This window comes from Coregonus clupeaformis, chromosome 24 (assembly GCF_020615455.1).
Source record: "Coregonus clupeaformis isolate EN_2021a chromosome 24, ASM2061545v1, whole genome shotgun sequence".
In the NCBI taxonomy this organism is placed as follows: Eukaryota; Metazoa; Chordata; class Actinopteri; order Salmoniformes; family Salmonidae; genus Coregonus; species Coregonus clupeaformis.
In genome coordinates, this window is record NC_059215.1 from 61052325 (window position 1) to 61074440 (window position 22116).

Sequence of the window (22116 nt, forward strand, 5' to 3'; positions counted from 1 at the left end):
TCTATTGGCTGATTAAATGCACTGGAGGAGCAAATATAAAATGACAATTGCAACAGTATTACAGATGAAGAGGGCACGACAAAGCCTATTCCCCCTCAGGAGACTGAAAAGATTTGGCATGTGTCCTCAGATCCTCAAAAAATTATACAGCTGCACCATCGAGAGCATCCTGACTGGTTGCATCACCGCCTGGTATGGCAACTGCTCGGCCTCCGACCGCAAGGCACTACAGAGGGTAGTGCGTACGGCCCAGTACATCACTGGGGCCAAGCTTCCAGCCATCCAGGACCTCTATACCAGGCGGTGTCAGAGGAAGGCCCTCAAAATTGTCAAAGACTCCAGCCACCCTAGTCATAGACTGTTCTCTCTGCTACCGCACGGCAAGCGGTACCGGAGTGCCAAGTCTAGGTCCAAAAGACTTCTCAACAGCTTCTACCCCCAAGCAATAAGACTCCTGAACAGCTAATCATGGCTACCCGGACTATTTGCACTGCCCCCCCACCCCATCTTTTTACGCTGCTGCTACTCTGTTAATTGTTTATGCATAGTCACTTTAACTCTACCCACATGTACATATTAATTCAACTACCTCAACTAGCCGGTGCCCCCGCACATTGACTCTGCACCGGTACCCCCCTGTATATATAGCCTCCCTACTGTTATTTTATTTTACTTCTGCTCTTTTTTTCTCAACACTTTTTTGTTGTTGTTTTATTTTACTTTTTTATAAAAAAATAAATGCACTGTTGGTTAAGGGCTGTAAGTAAGCATTTCACTGTAATGTCTGCACCTGTTGTATTCGGCGCATGTGGCCAATACAATTTGATTTGATTTGATGTTGTCCATGGTGCTCAACTGCCTCAGCACCAGAATGAAGAAACACTGGACGATGACCTTTTCACTTTCTCTTTGACAACTGGGGTTATGATGACTGGAGGAGTGGGGGCTAAAGACCCAGTCTCTTGTTACAGTGTGACAGAGAATAAAGATCACAGAGTCCCTTGTCACAGCTTCCCGCCCTCCCTCCTTCCTTCCATCATTCGAAAGTGACCTCTGCTACAGCCCACATCGTATCATCTCTGGTCAGGAACCAAGAGAGGAAGGTGGTACACATCTCATCACACCTCACACTCCTTTAGCAACAGCAGGCAAACATCTCATCACACCTCACACTCCTTTAGCAACAGCAGGCACACATCTCACACACCCCGAACCTAGCTGAATGTATCATAGCCCACACCCCAAACCTAGCTGAATGTATCATAGCCCATACCCCGAACCTAGCTGAATGTAACATAGCCCACACCTCAAACCTAGCTGAATGTATCATAGCCCACACCTCAAACCTAGCTGAATGTATCATAGCCCACACCCCAAACCTAGCTGAATGTAACATAGCCCACACCTCAAACCTAGCTGAATGTATCATAGCCCACACCCCAAACCTAGCTGAATGTATCATAGCCCACCAGTGGCGGCTCCTGAAAAAATTCTCAGGAGGGGCAATTTTTCTGATGATTTAGGTGACCTACACACATTTTAAAAAAGATATGTCCAGCAACAACATGAAGACAGGGGCAGCATATAAGTCAATACCAGAAGCATTTATTGACTGATCTGGGGAGATGGATTCCAGTTTCTGTGACAGATTATAAATAATCTCTGATGCCTTTGTTATATTAGCTTTTGGTTGAATGTACTGTCGTAGTAAATATATAATGTTATAGCTTGGTCTGACTAAAATCTTGTGCATGACCCATTTTGTGTTGGGCGTTTGTTTTCAATCAATGCTGTTCCTATCCTATAACAATGGACAAAAGAGTCCTATCTTGTCAGCCTTGTCAGCAGGTGGCCAAGGACAACACCCACGCCATAGGTCTCTCAGTTCTTCCAACTCACGAGTTCTTGCTCTGAGGACACACACACACACACACACACACACACACATCATCACTGATAACACACACACACACACACACATCATCACTGTTAAACACACACACACACACACAAAAATCCCCTCTCTTTAGGCTGAACATTTGAAGACAGAGAACCCGACTCAGAGCCAATGCAACAGTGGAGGGACCTCGCCCAACTCATCAGGACCAATCAGAAGATCAGAACTACTAGATTCAACCTACATCATTTATTGTATAAAATGTCTGCACACAATGTTTTCGGGGCTCTCTTCTCCCTAAGAGTTTGACGAACGAGTCCGTGCACGCGATTCCAGATATCTTTACCTCTGAATAAACTGCCTTTATTATACCATATCCACCCTGTCCAAAGTCTCTACTTGGTCTCAGTTCTCCAGTAAACTTGTGATTATCAACAGTACACAACGGTAACAAACAATTGGAGGAACTCACGGGGCAGATAGTAAGGTCGCAATGACACAGAAAGCAGTTCAATGTCGGGGTACAGAGTCGCTCTCTTACCAGGATCGCGGTCCGCTCTGACCAGGGTGAAGCCAGCCGGCTCCACTTCTCTGTCCGGGACTCTGTCATCCAGCCAAGTCTCCCAGCTGTATTGGATTCCGCTGCCAGCAGCGTTTTCATTATTTAGTCCGTTCGTAGCGGGTATGTACACGATCAACAAGATCAGTCCAAAATCCACCACTGGAAATCCATGGTTGGCAGAATGTTTGTAAACTAAGTCTACAAATTAAAAACATAAAATAACGCCACACTGCAGGTCGCAACAGAGACGCTGCTAGCCGCTATTTTCTTAGTTACATTCATGGTTACGTCACGTATGACGAAAGCGCGTAAGTGCAAGCCCACAGACACCCATAGAGAATGTATTGAAAGCTTTGAAATTTGAAAAAAATAGATTTTACATGACAGGCTATGAGAGACTTCTGGTCGATTTTCAACCTGACTGAAATCGCCCCAAAAACGGGCGGGGCCATTTGAAGCACGACTTTAGCCTGATTTGACATTTAGTGGCTGGCAGATCAGACGTGAACACTGATAACTACTGTTGCCGTGATATAATTGATTAGAAAAAAAATCCCTTCCTTTTCCCGTTTGGCAGTGCGTCGCCCATATCGCCCTATTGAACAGGCCGTCCCTGTAGCCCACACCTCAAACCTAGCATATTGCTTATGGGGTGACTCAGATGCATGGATGGAGGGTTTGACGTGAAGGATCTGACAGTGTTGGTGGTAGTGGTGTGAAGTCTCACTGCCCTCACACCATCTCCACTGCCCTCAGCTCCCGGTACATCAGTGCTGTCTGTCCTTCAGTCTGACTGGTGACCTCCAAGCACCCTCCCATGGCCAGTAGGGGTCTCCGGGCAGAGGAGCAGGGGCTTGTTAGGAGAAGGTCACTGCTCATTGGCTGACAGCTGGTCTCAGAACAATGTGAGAGAGAGAGAGAGAGAGAGAGAGAGAGAGAGAGAGAGAGAGAGAGAGAGAGAGAGAGAGAGAGAGAGAGAGAGAGAGAGAGAGAGAGAGAGAGAGAGAGAGAGAGAGAGAGAGAGAGAGAGAGAGAGAGGGGCTCTGGTCAAAAGTAGTGCACTATATAAGGAATAGGGAGTAATTTGGGACGCAGACAGTGTCTTTGTTTGGTTACAGCAGAAACATATTAATTGCCATGGGGTGTCAATGTTGGCTGACACAGAGAGAGTACACCAGGGGTACTCAAGTACTATTTTAGATGGTCCGGTCACGGGGATGCTAAGCTGACATATGGAATTGTTTTAAGATGGTCATACTATGGATCATTTAGCTATTTCATTTTGAATTTTAGGACCCCTTTAGGTATAAAACAAAATATTTTTTGGGGGATAGAACATTGATTTTGGCAAAAGCCCATAGAAACACATTGAATAACATTCATAAATGGCAAAAAGGACAGTAAAAAAATAAATCATAAGAAACAAGGTTTTGAAGTGTCTGTCCTACATCTAGGAGTTATTTTACACATATTTAAACCCTTTTTTGGGGTAGGAACAAAACTACCTTTATACTTCCATTCGTTTTTTTTATCCGGTACCGGTTACCTTCAGACGAGTCCCGTGACACTTGTGGGGGTCGTAGAGCAAAACTGAGAACAACTTTCTACAGTGGGGTTTGTAGCCCAATTAGTTTGTAGCCCAGACGGTTCGGACGATACCAAACAGAAGTTGGCACATCGACGGTACTGACTTCAGACAAGTCTCCTGACACTTGTGGGGTTTGTAGATCAAAACGGAGAACACCACCGTGTTTGTGAGAGTCGTCCCTTTCCATAATAGTTTCTAGGTCAAACCGTTCGGACGCTACAGACGTTTACATGACAAGAACGATTTTCGGGATGTCTCATGGTCTGACAAACACCGCTCTAGCTCTGCCACCTTTCACCGCAGATACGGAAGTGCGATACTGGCGGACGCGGTGGATTGAGACGCATCCAATGCAAAAAACATATCACTTATCAGGGCTCAGGCCAAGACCCAGATGCAGACACAGGAGGCGGATAGTACGAGTCTCAGAGTTTATTACTGAACAAGGGGAAGGCAAAAGGTAAGTCAAGGCAGGCAAAGAGTCGTAATCCAAATCAGAGTCAGGCAGGTACAGGACGGCAGGCAGGATCAGGGTCAGGACAGGCAGAAAGGTCAGAACTGGGAAGACTAGGAAAAACAAAAACTAGAGCACTGGAAACAGGAACACGCTGGTAGGACTTGACGGGACAAGACGAACTGGCAACAGACAAGCAGAAAACGCAGGTATAATTACACGAGGTAATGGGAGACACCTGGTGGGGGTTGGAGACAATCACAAGACAGGTGAAATAGATCAGGGTGTGACATCACTAGTTTAAACTGACAGATTGTAATGGGGATTTTTTTGTTATGTAACTTAGATTAACGCACCGGTGCGTCAATTGACTCTAGGGGGTTATAAGAATGACTGGTCCGGGTAAAGCTTTAATTTTCCAAGACTGGTGAAAACAATGCACACTGCGAAAAACAAGAAATTAGCTTCCCAAATTATGTCAATTTATGACATACTGTAATTAAGACATGATTATGACTTAAAAATGAATCTCCTCACCAGGAATCTAAGGAAAAGAGAGAATGCTACCGTAAACATCAAGGTCTCATCTGGTTCAGACAACTAAAACACATCAGTCGTATGTGGTACAATACACACAATCTATACAGTAGGCCTAGAAATCCATGTGTTACCTGGTTTAGACGGCTGAACACATCAGTAATGTATAGGAACATATCTACAATCTATACAGTACATACATGTATGTCTGCTACCCCCCCGTTATAACTGCAAACACCCTTAGCAGCCATGGATGCTGGAAGGTCAGTGGTTTCTCTAAGCTATCACAGACATTTGTAATAGGTGCGACTGAGCACACACACACAGACACACACAAAAACACACACGTGGCCAGTGATTTTAATGCAGGTAAACTGATATCCGTTTAACCTCTTTTTGACCAGCATGTCAGTTGTGCAACTAGAGGCGGAAAAACTCTAGATCTCTTTACTCCACACACAGAAACGCATACAAGGCGCTCCCTCGCCCTCCCTTTGGCAAATCAGATCATAACTACTGCTTATAAGCAAAAACTCAAACAAGAAAAACCAGTGACACACTCAATACGGAGGGTGGTCCGATTAAGCGGATGCTAAGCTACAGGACTGTTTCGGTAGCACAGACTGGAATATGTTCCGGGATTCATCCGATAACATTGAGGAGTTTACCACATCAGTCACCGGCTTCATTAATAAGTGCATCAACGACGACGTTCCCACAGTGACCATAAGTATATACCTCAACCAGAAACCAACGATTACAGGCAACATCCACACTGAGCTAAAGGCTAGAGCTGCCACTTTCAAGGAGGGGGACATTAATCTGGACGCTTAAAAGAAACACACTACAACCTCCAACGAGCCATCAAACAGGCAAACCTCGAATCCTACTACGACGGCTATGATGCTCAAAGGATGTGGCAGGGTTTGCAAACTATCACAGATTACAAAGGGAAACCCAGTGACGCGAGCTGCCCAGTGACGCGAGCTGCCCAGCAACCAGACGAGCTAAATTCCTTCTATGCTCACTTCGAGGCAAGCAATACTGAATCATGCATGAGAGCACCAGCTGTTCCGGACGACTGTGATCTCGCTCTCCGTAGCCGATGTGAGTAAGACCTTTAAGCAGGTTAACATTCGCAAGGCCGTGGGGCCCGACGGAATACCAGGACTGACTCCAACATGTGAGTAAGACCTTTAAATAGTTTAACACATCGACTCGGTACTGGTGCTCCCTGTATATAGCCGTGTTATTACCTGGTACCTCTGCACATCGACTTGGTACTGGTACTTCCTGTATATAGACATGTTATTACCTGGTACCCCTGCACATCGACTCTGTACTGGTACTTCCTGTATATAGCCATGTTATTACCTGGTACCCCTGCACATCGACTTGATACTGGTACTCCCTGTATATAGCCGTGTTATTACCTGGTACCCCTGCACATCGACTTGATACTGGTACTCCCTGTATATAGCCATGTTATTACCTGGTACCCCTGCACATCGACTATGTACTGGTACTTCCTGTATATAGCCATGTTATTACCTGGTACCCCTGCACAACGACTTGGTACTGGTACTTCCTGTATATAGCCATGTTATTACCTGGTACCCCTGCACATCGACTTGGTACTGGTACTTCCTGTAAATAGCCATGTTATTACCTGGTACTTCCTGTAAATAGCCATGTTATTACCTGGTACTTCCTGTATATAGCAATGTTATTACCTGGTACTTCCTGTATATAGCCATGTTATTACCTGGTACTTCCTGTATATAGCCGTGTTATTACCTGGTACTTCCTGTATATAGCCATGTTATTACCTGGTACTTCCTGTATATAGCCATGTTATTACCTGGTACTTCCTGTATATAGCCATGTTATTACCTGGTACTTCCTGTATATAGCCATGTTATTTTTACTCGTTATTGTTATTCAGTGTGTATTTACTCCTCGTCACTATTTAGCTTTTTTATTTGTTTTTGTTGTTATCTTTAACTCTGCATTGTTGGAAAAGGACCTGTAAGTCAGCATTTCACTGTTAGTCTACACCTGTTGTTTACCAAGCATGTGACAAGTAACATTTGATTTGATTTTACCTATATTTGAACTGAGTGGGTGGGGGACATTAGAAGTCTGAGTACCAGTCTCTTTAGCTAACATTCCACTCCTTCCACTCCTTGTCATTGGCAAAGAGACTGGCCTTTCAGCAATCTCAGCGTTCAATATGTGCTGGATTTACCGCAGAGTTGCTCATTGGTTGTTTTAAATAACATACATATTTTCTTCGAAAATAGAATTAGAATTTATAACAAATTCAAAAACAAACATTTAGACATTAGCTAGGCAAGTTGTTGTATTTTGAGGCTTAATAATTTAAACTAAGACGTTTTGTGGTTGGAATTGTAGTATGTATTTAGTTTGACAGACAGGTTTCGTCTGGACAAACAAAAAAATGGTCGCAATATTTGCATAATCCTTGTGATTGGAGGATAGCTGTGAGTCCGTTTCTGTTCAAATCAGGATCAAGTCCTCTGTTCTCCTCGAGCTCATTAGGATAAAATGCTGATATTTCAAGATGTCAGAAAGGCCGTTCTCTTTGGCACATGACATGGAGTACAGTGAGTGGATTACCTAGAGTCTTGTACCCAGGCTAGGACAATAGACCTACATTTGAACAGAGGGGGACATTAGAACTATATTTGAACAGATGAGATGACTGATCCTCGGTTTCTAGCTTGCCATGTTTGGCATAGGACAAAGAGTACAAGGAGTGGAATGTTAGCACAAACAGACTGGTACCCAGGCTAGTTTCTAGATACCTGGAGCAACATTCCATACATTTGTTCAGAGAAGGGGTGTGTTCGTAAATGCAGTCAAGCACCCAAGCTAACTGGCTAACGTTGGCTAGCTTGCTAGCTACTTCCAGACACAAATCAGAGAACACCTCACTCTGACCATTTTACTCACCCTAGCATAGCTGGTTTGGCTGTTTTCATGTTATCTATAGTGTTGGTGACTGTAACTGTGCTGCTGGCAACGATTTTATTATGCTTCTTTGCTGACACCGGCCATATTCAACGGGTGTTGAGCGTTCGTAAATTCATCAGTTATTCTGCGCTCTGGCACGCTCAGACGAGAGTGCTCTGAAATCGGAGTAGATAGCCAGAGTGAATTTACGAACGCACCCCAAGGTCTCTGTGAAATTATTGGTTGCCGTAGCAACAGCAAATACCAAAATGTTTCTTCAATTTTTTTTTAAACCTTTTATTTAAACAAATAAACGCTGTATCACGGAGGTGTGAACAACACCATTGAATGGTTGTTATGTCATCTCTAAATAAACAACAAAATAACTGGTGTCAACAAGGTGAGATAGAACTTTGGACAAAACTGTTAAAACTTTAAATATAAATATGAAGGATATACAACAAAAAGACAAACTTCGATTATATTTACAAAAATGTTGAAGCAATTACAAAAAATATAATTCTTTAGCGTGAAATACACTGTTCAGTGCATAGAAATACTAATAATTTACATATGTAAATAAAAATTGTAAAGCGTTTTTTAAAAACTTAACAGGGTCATGTATGTAGGTTAGAAAGGGAAACTATTTTATTTGAAGTTAGATATATAAATAGCGATATAAATATATTATGAACTTTTTCTCTGCTTTCAAACTTCAAAGCCAAGCAGATGTCAAAGGTTATATTCTTCTTCTTAGTGTCACTGGCATCTGTGGATCAAAGAATGAAAATGTGTTATTACATGTGTTGTAAAATGGCTGTTCAACTACGGTCTCTGAGGCCCAAACATTTCTGATTTACATCATTCTAATCAGGGACTGATTCATTCACATCAGGTGAGTGGACTCTCTGGCCAAGTAATGGCATAAATTGATCAATGAACTACTATCGAAACTATCAAACCATCTAACTAACTAGTCAAAAGGGGTGTGTCTCAAGTTGCAATCTACCTGCAAGAGCCATGGTTGAAGTGCTGTTTGTTGGTAGTACATGCAGTATGGTTTAGGTGACATGCAGGGTAGCATGGTCTGGGTCCTGGGTTAGGGTGGGCCGTGGGGACAGGGTAGCGCGGTCTGGGTCCTGGGTTAGGGTGGGCCCTGGGGACAGGGTAGCGCGGTCTGGGACACAGTCACACCTGTCAACATCTATCTCACAGTCCTCCGTCCTCATACTGGTAGAAAAGTCTGGAACAAACAGAGAGAAAACATAGGAATGACTTAATATTACTACAGGGGCCAGACCAGAGAAAATGGAGAGAGAACTAAACAAAACATCAGAATAACTTCTTCCTACAGAGGCTATACAATATCCTGAATAACACCCTGATTTAGCATCCCCAGCGCATTACAATGGAATGGTCCTAAAAGTGCAAACACTGCCCAAACTCAGTGTGCATCTACTGGGCTGGATAGCTGATATATCTACCAGTAGTACTAACCTGGTTGTTTAGTGGAGGTATAGGACACAGTGGTACTAACCTGGTTGTTTAGTGGAGGTATAGGACACAGTGGTACTAACCTGGTTGTTTAGTGGAGGGGTAGGACACAGTGGTACTAACCTGGTTGTTTAGTGGAGGGGTAGGACACAGTGGTACTAACCTGGTTGTTTAGTGGAGGTATAGGACACAGTGGTACTAACCTGGTTGTATAGTGGAGGGGTAGGACACAGTGGTACTAACCTGGTTGTTTAGTGGAGGGGTAGGGCACAGTGGTACTAACCTGGTTGTATAGTGGAGGGGTAGGGCACAGTGGTACTAACCTGGTTGTTTAGTGGAGGGGTAGAACACAGTGGTACTAACCTGGTTGTTTAGTGGAGGGGTAGAACACAGTGGTACTAACCTGGTTGTATAGTGGAGGGGTAGGACACAGTGGTACTAACCTGGTTGTTTAGTGGAGGGGTAGGACACAGTGGTACTAACCTGGTTGTATAGTGGAGGGGTAGGACACAATGGTACTAACCTGGTTGTTTAGTGGAGGTATAGGACACAGTGGTACTAACCTGGTTGTTTAGTGGAGGGGTAGGGCACAGTGGTACTAACCTGGTTGTTTAGTGGAGGGGTAGAACACAGTGGTACTAACCTGGTTGTTTAGTGGAGGGGTAGGGCACAGTGGTACTAACCTGGTTGTATAGTGGAGGGGTAGGACACAGTGGTACTAACCTGGTTGTTTAGTGGAGGGGTAGGACACAGTGGTACTAACCTGGTTGTATAGTGGAGGGGTAGGACACAATGGTACTAACCTGGTTGTTTAGTGGAGGTATAGGACACAGTGGTACTAACCTGGTTGTTTAGTGGAGGGGTAGGGCACAGTGGTACTAACCTGGTTGTTTAGTGGAGGGGTAGGACACAGTGGTACTAACCTGGTTGTTTAGTGGAGGGGTAGGGCACACAGCGGTCGGCCATGCAGTCCCAGATCAACCCACTGGCACACAGACGCCTGGAGTCCTCTGATTTAGAGAGCTGGCGCATCGGAGAGCACCTGCAACCAAACACACAGGCTGGTTATTGCTAAGGGTATGACTAGAGGATGTGTGTGTGTGTGTGTGTGTGTGTGTCTGTTTGGGTCTGTTTGGGTCAATGTGTGTGTGTGTGTGTGTATATGTGTGTGTTTCTGTTTATGTTAGTGTGTGTGTGTGTGTTTCAGTTTGTGTTAGTGTGTGTGTGTTAGTGTGTATGTGTTTGTGTTTATGTTATTGTGTGTTTGTTCCGGTTTGTGTTAGTGTGTGTGTGTGTTTCTGTTTATGTTAGTGTGTGTGTGTTTATGTTAGTGTGTGTATCTGTGTGTATCTGTGTGTATCTGTGTGTATCTGAGTCTGTGTGTATCTGTGTGTATCGGAGTCTGTGTGTATCTGTGTGTATCTGAGTCTGTGTGTATCTGTGTGTATCTGAGTCTGTGTGTATCTGTGTGTATCTGAGTCTGTGTGTATCTGTGTGTATCTGAGTGTGTATCTGTATCTCTGGACTCACCCGTTCCTCCTGTGAGAGCGTATATGGGCTTGCCGTCGGATCAGGGGCGGTTCCATACACTTACACACTGTGTGATTGGCTACCTTTATCAACACCGGCTCAGGTCCGTATTTGAACGGTATCACACTCAGCAGCTGCAGGACGAAAAGTGTCAGAACACATTAGTCCGTTTCTGGAGTCAGTGATCCACTTGGTGGAGAGAGCTGTATTTTATTTGACTCATTGTTGGCCCAACGATGTGCATGCATGTACAGTACGTACCAGTGGAGGCTAGTGAGGGGAGGACGGCTCATAATAATGGCTAGAACGGAGTCAATGGAATGGTATCAAACACATGGAAACCCTGTCTTTGATGTGTTTGATTCCACTCCATTGACTCCATTCCAGCCATTATTATGAGCCGTCCTCCCCTCACCAGCCTCCTCTGGTCTGTACGTACTGTATATTCACACTCTCCAAAGTGCTTGTCATTTAGGAGCACTTATCAATAATTACAATTGTCTTAAAACATAAATCAGGGGTCCCAAACTAGATTCAGCCGCAGGACGATTTTTGTTGGAGCGGATGGTCGAGGTGCCAGAACATAATTATAATAATTTGTACACTGCAAATTGACCACAACTAAGACCAAAAAGAGGTTTCATTTGAAAAAACAGTAATTTCATACCTTGATTATATTGAGACACGATTAAATATGCATATTTTTCTATTAGTGGGAATAATTGGGAACAGATTTCCAAAAATATTTTTTTTTTTTGGTGAATTCCTGGTGATTTACGGTATTTTTAGACCCAAAAATATATATTTATTGACAAAAATAATTGGGGGGCCCAAAAAAGTAACTTGTGGGTCAGTTTTGGCCGTGGGCCGACTGTTGCCGACCCCTGCCATAAATCAGTCATTTATTAATAATAATACTAATAATGCAGATATTTAGGGTACTTAAAGAGGAAATGCTCACTGTTTTATTAATATAGGTTGTACTTGTGTTTCTGCATGAGACACCCTCTGTGTTGCAGCATCCGTTACACCTGAAGACGGACACGCAGGGGGGCTTGAAGAACATGGAGGTCGTGGTGCCCAGTTCCTTTGCCACGTCTACACACGTCTCTCTGGGCATGCACTGGGTCTTCTGCCACTCATCGTCTATGGCTGATGAAGACATACACACAACACCACCAGTTATACACAACACCACCAGTTATACACAACACCACCAGTTATACACAACACCACCAGTTACACACAACACCACCAGTTATACACAACACCACCAGTTACACACAATACCACCAGTTATACACAACACCACCAGTTATACACAACACCACCAGTTATACACAACACCACCAGTTATACACAACACCACCAGTTATACACAACACCACCAGTTACACACAACACCACCAGTTACACACAACACCACCAGTTACACACAACACCACCAGTTACACACAACACCACCAGTTATACACAACACCACCAGTTACACACAACACCACCAGTTACACACAACACCACCAGTTATACACAACACCACCAGTTACACACAACACCACCAGTTATACACAACACCACCAGTTACACACAACACCACCAGTTACACACAACACCACCAGTTATACACAACACCACCAGTTACACACAACACCACCAGTTATACACAACACCACCAGTTATACACAACACCACCAGTTACACACAACACCACCAGTTATACACAACACCACCAGTTATACACAACACCACCAGTTACACACAACACCACCAGTTATACACAACACCACCAGTTACACACAACACCACCAGTTATACACAACACCACCAGTTACACACAACACCACCAGTTATACACAACACCACCAGTTATACACAACACCACCAGTTATACACAACACCACCAGTTATACACAACACCACCAGTTACACACAACACCACCAGTTACACACAACACAACACCACCAGTTACACACAACACCACCAGTTATACACAACACCACCAGTTATACACAACACCACCAGTTATACACAACACCACCAGTTACACACAACCCCACCAGTTATACACAACACCACCAGTTATACACAACACCACCAGTTACACACAACACCACCAGTTATACACAACACCACCAGTTATACACAACACCACCAGTTATACACAACACCACCAGTTATACACAACACCACCAGTTACACACAACACCACCAGTTACACACAACACCACCAGTTACACACAACACCACCAGTTACACACAACACCACCAGTTACACACAACACCACCAGTTACACACAACACCACCAGTTACACACAACACCACCAGTTATACACAACACCACCAGTTACACACAACACCACCAGTTATACACAACACCACCAGTTACACACAACACCACCAGTTACACACAACACCACCAGTTATACACAACACCACCAGTTACACACAACACCACCAGTTATACACAACACCACCAGTTATACACAACACCACCAGTTACACACAACACCACCAGTTACACACAACACCACCAGTTATACACAACACCACCAGTTACACACAACACCACCAGTTATACACAACACAACACCACCAGTTACACACAACACCACCAGTTATACACAGCAACACCAGTTACACACAACACCACCAGTTATACACAACACCACCAGTTACACACAACACCACCAGTTATACACAACACCACCAGTTACACACAACACCACCAGTTACACACAACACCACCAGTTATACACAACACCACCAGTTACACACAACACCACCAGTTACACACAACACCACCAGTTACACACAACACCACCAGTTACACACAACACCACCAGTTACACACAACACCACCAGTTATACACAACACCACCAGTTACACACAACACCACCAGTTATACACAACACCACCAGTTACACACAACACCACCAGTTACACACAACACCACCAGTTATACACAACACCACCAGTTACACACAACACCACCAGTTACACACAACACCACCAGTTATACACAACACCACCAGTTACACACAACACCACCAGTTACACACAACACCACCAGTTATACACAACACCACCAGTTACACACAACACCACCAGTTACACACAACACCACCAGTTACACACAGAACAAAACTAATAGCCACTATAGAGACTTGCTTTGGGTACCGTCTGGGTACACTCACATTCTAACCTCAAAACATGCATTAGCTACCTGGAATTAATGCCTAGGCTTTAGCTCGGAGGGTTAACACAGTCTTGAGAAGACCCAGTGTTCAAACCAGTCTGTCCCATAATTTATGACTATCTTCAGGTAGCGCATTAACTAATGCCCAGCCTTTAGCTCAGAGGGCTAACGCACAGTAGATGCAGATTTTGAACCCACATACCTTTGAATATCCCCAGGCTGTAGGAGCTAGCAGCATATCTCAAGGAACAATACCAAAGCTTTAGCTTAGAGAGCCAACACAGTTTTGAGGAGACCCAGGTTTCGAACCCATATACCTTTGAGTATCTCCAGGCTGTAGGATGCTGCAGCGTAGCGCGTGGAGCGGTGTGACCCAGACCCAGCGGAGGAGGAGGAGGAGGAGGAGGAGGAGGAGGAGGAGGAGGAACGGTGGTCGGGCTGCTGAGAGGAAGAGGATGAGGGAGACGTCTCCAGGTGTTTGAGTTTTAGACGACACTTCCACAGCTTCCAGTCAGGGAAGTCTGTCAGCATGAGCAGCTCGTCCAGACTGGAGGCCGAACGCACATCCCTCTCCCACTTCTCCTGGTTGATCACCTGCAGGGAGGAGAGGAGGAGGACAAAGACTTTAGAGTGATATATGTTGTTTTAAAGACAGGAGAGAAAATAAGCTCCAACACATCTGGTAAAGTGCTGGAAAACGTTGTTAGTCGGTTTGTGAGTCAAAAGTCTCACCACAAGAGGGCAGCACTCTTACATTCAAATCAGGATAAACTTTAGACGCTATTGAGGCTGGCATACAAGGACTGGACTGAGTTGATGATATATGCAAGTCAGTCTGATTCTCCACACGCATATCCACCTCTGACTGGGCTATTATTGGCCAAGGCCAGGTCACACAGACCATCAACAGCTGTCCTGGGATTTAAGACTATCATGATTTAGATCACAACAGATACAAAAACATTTGGTGCTTCTGCGTATTATAGTACTATATTACTACGTGTGTAATCATTACTTCTTCTCATTCCCATGACTGTTTATAGCTGGATGAGAAGAGGCCCATTGTACCCCACATGCACAGTAGATCCCCTGGCATCAGCCCACAGACAACATAACAGCTGGGAATGTGGAGTTGGCTGGGGTGGCATTAGGAGGTAGTGGGGGGATAATGGGGGGCAGGGGTTCCCAGGGACCAACTGTTGAGGAACTCTGAGAAGACAAGCTTCCTCCTTCCCATGGAGCAGAGGATGCAGGAGAGCCACAGAATATTAGGAGAGCTAGCTACTGTTTCCCACAGAGACAATCTTACAACTGCTGCTGCAAATACTACTGTAGATAACAAGTAGGTAGGTCACTAACAAACATTCAGTACTACTGCAGATAACAAGCAGGTAGGTCACTAACAAATATACAGTACTACTGCAGAGAACAAGCAGGTAGGTCACTAACCAACATAAAGTACTACTGCAGATAACAAGCAGGTAGGTCACTAACAAATATACAGTACTACTACAGATAACAAGCAGGTAGGTCACCAACTAACCAACATAAAGTACTACTGCAGATAACAAGCAGGTAGGTCACTAACAAATATACAGTACTACTGCAGAGAACAAGCAGGTAGGTCACTAACCAACATAAAGTACTACTGCAGATAACAAGCAGGTAGGTCACTAACAAATATACAGTACTACTGCAGAGAACAAGCAGGTAGGTCACTAACAAATATACAGTACTACTACAGATAACAAGTAGGTAGGTCACTAACTAACCAACATAAAGTACTACTGCAGATAACAAGCAGGTAGGTCACTAACAAATATACAGTACTACTGTAGATAACAAGTAGGTAGGTCACTAACAAATATACAGTACTACTGCAGAGAACAAGCAGGTAGGTCACTAACAAATATACAGTACTACTGCAGAGAACAAGCAGGTAGGTCACTAACAAATATACAATACTACTGCAGATAACAAGCAGGTAGGTCACTAACAAATATACAGTACTACTGCAGAGAACAAGCAGGTAGGTCACTTAAGCCATAAGGCCCAAGGGGGTGTGGTATATGACCAATATACTACGGCAAAGGGCTGTTCTTAAGCACGACGCAATGCGGAGTGCCTGGATACAGTCCTTAGCCGTGGTATATTGGCCATATATCACAAACTGCTGAGGTGCCTTATTGCTATTATAAACTGGTTACCAACGTAATTAGAGCAGTAAAAATAAATGTTTTGTCATACCTGTGGTATACGGTCTGATATACCACAGCTGTCAGCATTCAGGGCTCAAACCATCCAGTTTATAATAACAAATATACAGTACTACTGCAGATAACAAGCAGGTAGGAAAATCTGACCACATTTTCTGTCTATCCCCAATCATTCATAAACTTGTGTTGTGTGATCTCTCTCAGTGCCCTGCAGGCCGACATGGAGAATGGGAACAGTCACGTGTACAACTCCAAACACATTGGAGGAAGCCTCTCTGGTATTAGAGCTGACCAGTCCTGTGGTGCTGTGGCTTCTTCCCTGCCTCCACTCATAGCCTTCAAATCATTTTTACACTAAATTCACTCTCTGCACGCTCTTACCCAAAAAACTAAGACATTACATTATGACTGTGTTGGTGTAATGTAAATATAACTACCAAGTGTCGCAATTTCAATTGTCCATTGTTGCCAATTGTAAAAGTTCAAAATCATAACAGCCTTTTAAACATTTACAATATAAAAGGGTGCGGTCAGATTGAGTGAGAAAGACAAAAAGCGAGGGAATGAGGGACTTCCATTCATTTCTAAGATGGGAAGGGAAACCCACAGAACGGATGGAAAGTTTAATAAACAGCGGAGAGGAGAGGAGGAGGAGGAGAGGGGAGAGGAGAGGAGAGGAGAGGAGAGGAGAGGAGAGGAGAGGAGAGGAGAGGGAGAGGAGAGGAGAGGAGAGGAGAGGAGAGGGAGAGGAGAGGAGAGGGAGAGGAGAGGAGAGGAGAGGAGAGGAGAGGGAGGAGAGGAGAGGAGAGGAGAGGAGAGGAGAGGAGAGGAGAGGAGAGGAGAGGAGGGAGAGGAGAGGAGAGGAGAGGAGAGGAGAGGAGAGGAGAGGAGAGGAGAGGAGAGGAGAGGAGAGGAGAGGAGAGGAGAGGAGAGGAGAGGAGAGGAGAGGAGAAGGAGGAGAGGAGGGGAGAGGAGGAGAGGAGAGGCCGGGCCAGGGCTGGGGCAGAGAAAAAGGACTGTCATGCAATATAAAACTTGTCAGACAAACAGAAACTGCTTGCTTTGATTTCTTCCAGTCATTGTAACGACATGAGCCGCCACTGATCTGTTCAATATGTGAGGACTGTGATGTTAGGGTGTAGCTGGCTGCTTCCTCAATGTGAGGACTATGATGTTAGGGTGTAGCTGGCTGTTTCCTCTATGTGAGGATTCTGATGTTAGGGTGTAGCTGGCTGCTTCCTCAATGTGAGGACTATGATGTTAGGGTGTAGCTGGCTGCTTCCTCTATGTGAGGATTCTGATGTTAGGGTGTAGCTGGCTCCTTCCTCTATGTGAGGATTCTGATGTTAGGGTGTAGCTGGCTGCTTCCTCTATGTGAGGATTCTGATGTTAGGGTGTAGCTGGCTGCTTCCTCTATGTGAGGATTCTGATGTTAGGGGTGTAGCTGGCTGCTTCCTCTATGTGAGGATTCTGATGTTAGGGTGTAGCTGGCTGCTTCCTCTATGTGAGGATTCTGATGTTAGGGTGTAGCTGGCTGCTTCCTCTATGTGAGGATTCTGATGTTAGGGTGTAGCTGGCTGCTTCCTCTATGTGAGGATTCTGATGTTAGGGTGTAGCTGGCTGCTTCCTCTATGTGAGGATTCTGATGTTAGGGTGTAGCTGGCTACTTCCTCTTAAACCAGACAGACAGGAAGTTTTCTTTTCGTTCTTCTGCATTTTAGACCCAGGGGAAAGCAGGGCCCCAAGGGGAGAGAGATCGGGAGATTGAGAGAGAGTGAGTGAGTGAGGGGGGGAGCGAGACAGTGAGAGAGAGAGAGAGAGAGAGAGAGAGACAGGGAACAAGAGAGAGGAGAGAGAGAGAAAAAGAGCGAGAGAAAAGAGAGAGAGAGAGAGAGAGAGAGACAGGGAACAAGAGAGAGGAGAGAGAGAGAAAAAGAAAGAGAGAGAGAGAGAGAAGTGATTGATCATTTAGGAAGTTCAAACGCTCCTCTCCCCAGGTCAGTGAGATCTTGTTACCGCCGACGCGTGCTTCCGCTTCCAATAAATTTGCACTGTCTACGTAAGAGGCACACACACACACACACACACACACACACACTGCTCATTAGACCATGTCAGCTCTGATCTTCATGGACAGCTCACAGGTGGTGTGTGTGAGGTTTCTCTACGCCCCCCTGACAACTGGTCAGTGCTAGTTTTATCAGCTCACATGGTGAGTCGTAAGAAGAGTTGATTCAGTTTATAAGAACAGAAAGATGGACTCAAATCTGGTGTCTGCAGTGGGAGACACGTGTCCACATTTCATGACATACTTATCTTGAATAAATATCCTCTTCATGATGAATCCACAGAATAAGAGCCTAGGCAGAACATGTCTTGCAGATGAAACAGTGCCTGGTCTGGACATTGAAGCCATACAGGAATTACGTGCATAGACAGTGTACACTTACCCTGAGAGAGCTGGGATCATCTTGAACCTTTTTTGACATTCCCAAGTTCAACTTCACCAACACCAGCATCATTCCAACACCGGCAGCAAGCATACTCCGCATCCTCTGTTTCAATGCTGTATCTCAATCTCTTTTATGTTCAAAGTTCTCCTTCTGTCTCTTTATGGTCAATTTTCAGCCTCTGGACAGAAGTTCTATAACAGAGAGAAGTTTCTGTATTGGGTAATCCTCTATAACAGAGAGCAGTTTCTGTATTGGGTAATCCTCTATAACAGAGAGCAGTTTCTGTATTGGGTAATCCTCTATAATAGAGAGCAGTGCCAGAGGAAGGAGACTCCTCACTACAGACCAGCCCCTCTCAGACTGGCGCTGACTCCTCAGACCACACACAAGCTCCTGTCACAGTCGCCCTGGTCACAGACACCTCTCTCTCTCTCCCTCTCTCTCTCTCCCTCTGGTCACAGACACCTCTCTCTCTCTCCCTCTCTCTCTCTCCCCCCAACTACACACAGCAAAGTTTCACTCAGTCACTTGAGACTGCCTCAAGGATTCTTAAGACTGTCTCTCTATTGGTCCAACTACAAGCAACGACTCTTAAGACTGTCTCTCTATTGGTCCAACTACAAGCAACGACTCTTAAGACTGTCTCTCTATTGGTCCAACTACAAGCAATGACTCTTAAGACTGTCTCTCTATTGGTCCAACTACAAGCAATGACTCTTAAGACTGTCTCTCTATTGGTCCAACTACAAGCAACGACTCTTAAGACTGTCTCTCTATCTGTTGCCTGTCTTGACTATCCCCACTCTTCTCTTCTCTCCAGTTAGTCCAGACCTCTTCAGATCTCATTATCCACTGTGTGTCTCAGCCTCTGTGTTAAAGCTCATCCCTATATTGTTATTTATTTTGCTCTTTTGCACCCCAGTATCTCTATTTGCACATAATCTCTTGCACATCTATCATTCCAGTGTTAATACTAATTGTAATTATTTTGCACTATAGCCTATTTATTGCCTTACCTCCATAACTTGCTACATTTGCACACACTGTATATATATTTTCTGTTGTATTTTTGACTTTATGTTTTTTACCCCATATGTAACTCTGTGTTGTTTTTTTCGCACTGCTTTGCTTTATCTTGGCCAGGTCGCAGTTGTAAATGAGAACTTGTTCTCAACTGGCTTACCTGGTTAAATAAACGTGAAATAAAATAAAAAATAAAAAAGGGCCTGCTTGTCACAGCGAGCGAGCACAGCCCCACACTTAGTTCCTGTCCTTCAGGGTTGAGAGGGCTGTTTGTCTGTCTGACCCTGCCTTGTCTCCCTGGCGCTGTCTGTCTGTCTCTCTGTCCCTACCTTTTCTGCCTGGTTCTGTCTGTCTGTCTGTTGTTGCCTGGTTCTGTCTGTCTGTAAGTCTGTTCTGTCTGCCCCTGCCTTGGCTGTTAAATCCAATGCCTCTGTATTTCCACAGAGTTCAGCTCATCTGGAGCAGTATGAACATGTGTTTTAAATGTGATCCAGACCTCAGCTACGCAGCATGGATACATGGGCCAGGGAGGGAAAATGGACTGAAGCTCCCACCCTCCCACCCCACCCCACCCCTATCCCATCCAAAACTCACTTCCCACTGGGCACAGACGTCATTTCAACGTCTATTTACGTGGAAACAACATTGATTCAACCAGTGTGTTCCCAGCGGGTTGATTGTCTGCGGAGGGAGGGATGGAGGGATGGAGGGAGGAGGGAGGGGAGAAAGAGGAAATGTGATAGAGAGAGGGAGGAGGGAGGAGGGAGGGAAGAAGAGGAGATGTGATGTGATAGAGAGAGGGAGGGAAGGGAGGGAGGAAGGAGGGAGGGAGAGGAGATGTGATAGAGAGAGAGGAGATGTGATAGAGAGAGGGAGGAGGGAGGGAGAGGAGATGTGATAGAGAGAGAGAGAGGGAGGAGGGAGGGAGAGGATATGTGATAAAGAGAGGGAGGAGGGAGGGAGGAGATGTGATAGAGAGAGAGAGGGAGGCGGGAGGGAGAGGAGATGTGATAGAGAGAGAGAGGGAGGAGGGAGGGAGAGGAGATGTGATAGAGAGAGAGGGAGGAGGGAGGGAGGGAGAGGAGATGTGATAGAGAGAGGGAGGAGGGAGGGAGAGGAGATGTGATAGAGAGAGAGGGAGGAGGGAGGGAGAGGAGATGTGATAGACAGAGAGGGAGGAGGGAGGGAGAGGAGATGTGATAGAGAGAGAGGGAGGAGGGAGGGAGGGAGAGGAGATGTGATAGAGTGAGAGAGGGAGGAGGGAGGGAGAGGAGGGAGGGAGGGGAGATGTGATAGGGAGGGAGGGAGGGAGGGAGGGAGGATGTGATAGAGAGAGAGGGAGGGAGGGAAGAAGAGGAGATGTGATGTGATAGAGAGAGGGAGGGAGGAAGGAGGGAGGGAGAGGAGATGTGATAGAGAGAGAGGAGATGTGATAGAGAGAGGGAGGAGGGAGGGAGAGGAGATGTGATAGAGAGAGAGAGAGGGAGGAGGGAGGGAGAGGATATGTGATAAAGAGAGGGAGGAGGGAGGGAGGAGATGTGATAGAGAGAGAGAGGGAGGCGGGAGGGAGAGGAGATGTGATAGAGAGAGAGAGGGAGGAGGGAGGGAGAGGAGATGTGATAGAGAGAGGGAGGAGGGAGGGAGGGAGAGGAGATGTGATAGAGAGAGGGAGGAGGGAGGGAGAGGAGATGTGATAGAGAGAGAGGGAGGAGGGAGGGAGAGGAGATGTGATAGAGAGAGGGAGGAGGGAGGGAGGGAGAGGAGATGTGATAGAGTGAGAGAGGGAGGAGGGAGGGAGAGGAGGGAGGGAGGGGGAGATGTGATAGGGAGGGAGGGAGGATGTGATAGAGAGAGAGGGAGGGGAGATGTGATAGAGAGAGGGAGGGGAGGGAGGGAGGGAGGGAGGGGGAGAGAGAGAGAGAGAGAGAGAGAGAGAGAGAGAGAGAGAGAGAGAGAGAGAGAGAGAGAGATTTGTGACCTGTTGCCACAAGAAAAGGGCAACCAGTGAAGAACAAACACCATTGTAAATACAACCCATATTTATGTTTATTTATTTTCCCATTTGTACTTTAACTATTTGCACATTGTTACAACACTGTATGTATATACATAATATGACATTTGAAATGTCTTTATTCTTTTGAAACTTCTGAGTGTAATGTTTACTGTTAATATTTATTGTTTATT

At 45.2% G+C, this 22116-nt stretch overlaps 1 protein-coding gene across 1 annotated transcript; it reads right to left on the minus strand.

Annotated features, from left to right (window-relative positions):
* Nucleotides 1-8334: 8334 nt before the first annotated feature.
* On the minus strand, nt 8335-19384 carry vegfd (vascular endothelial growth factor D). The gene is made up of 7 exons (XM_045206912.1): nt 18904-19384; nt 14555-14831; nt 12000-12190; nt 11039-11172; nt 10432-10550; nt 9024-9257; nt 8335-8783 (listed from the first exon to the last, which is right to left on the minus strand). Exons 1-6 carry the CDS (start codon nt 19003-19005, stop codon nt 9076-9078), a joined length of 1005 nt encoding a protein of 334 aa, XP_045062847.1. The 5' UTR covers nt 19006-19384; the 3' UTR covers nt 8335-8783; nt 9024-9075.
* Nucleotides 19385-22116: the final 2732 nt, after the last annotated feature.

Coding starts and splice junctions, on each gene's coding strand:
- vegfd (XM_045206912.1), bottom strand. CDS start 19,005: ATGCGGAGTATGCTTGCTGCCGGTGTTGGAATGATGCTGGTGTTGGTG. Junction 10,551..11,038: donor CGCTCTCACAGGAGGAACGG/GTGAGTCCAGAG, acceptor GTTTGGTTGCAG/GTGCTCTCCGATGCGCCAGC. Junction 9,258..10,431: donor CCCCTCCACTAAACAACCAG/GTTAGTACCACT, acceptor TGTTTGTTCCAG/ACTTTTCTACCAGTATGAGG.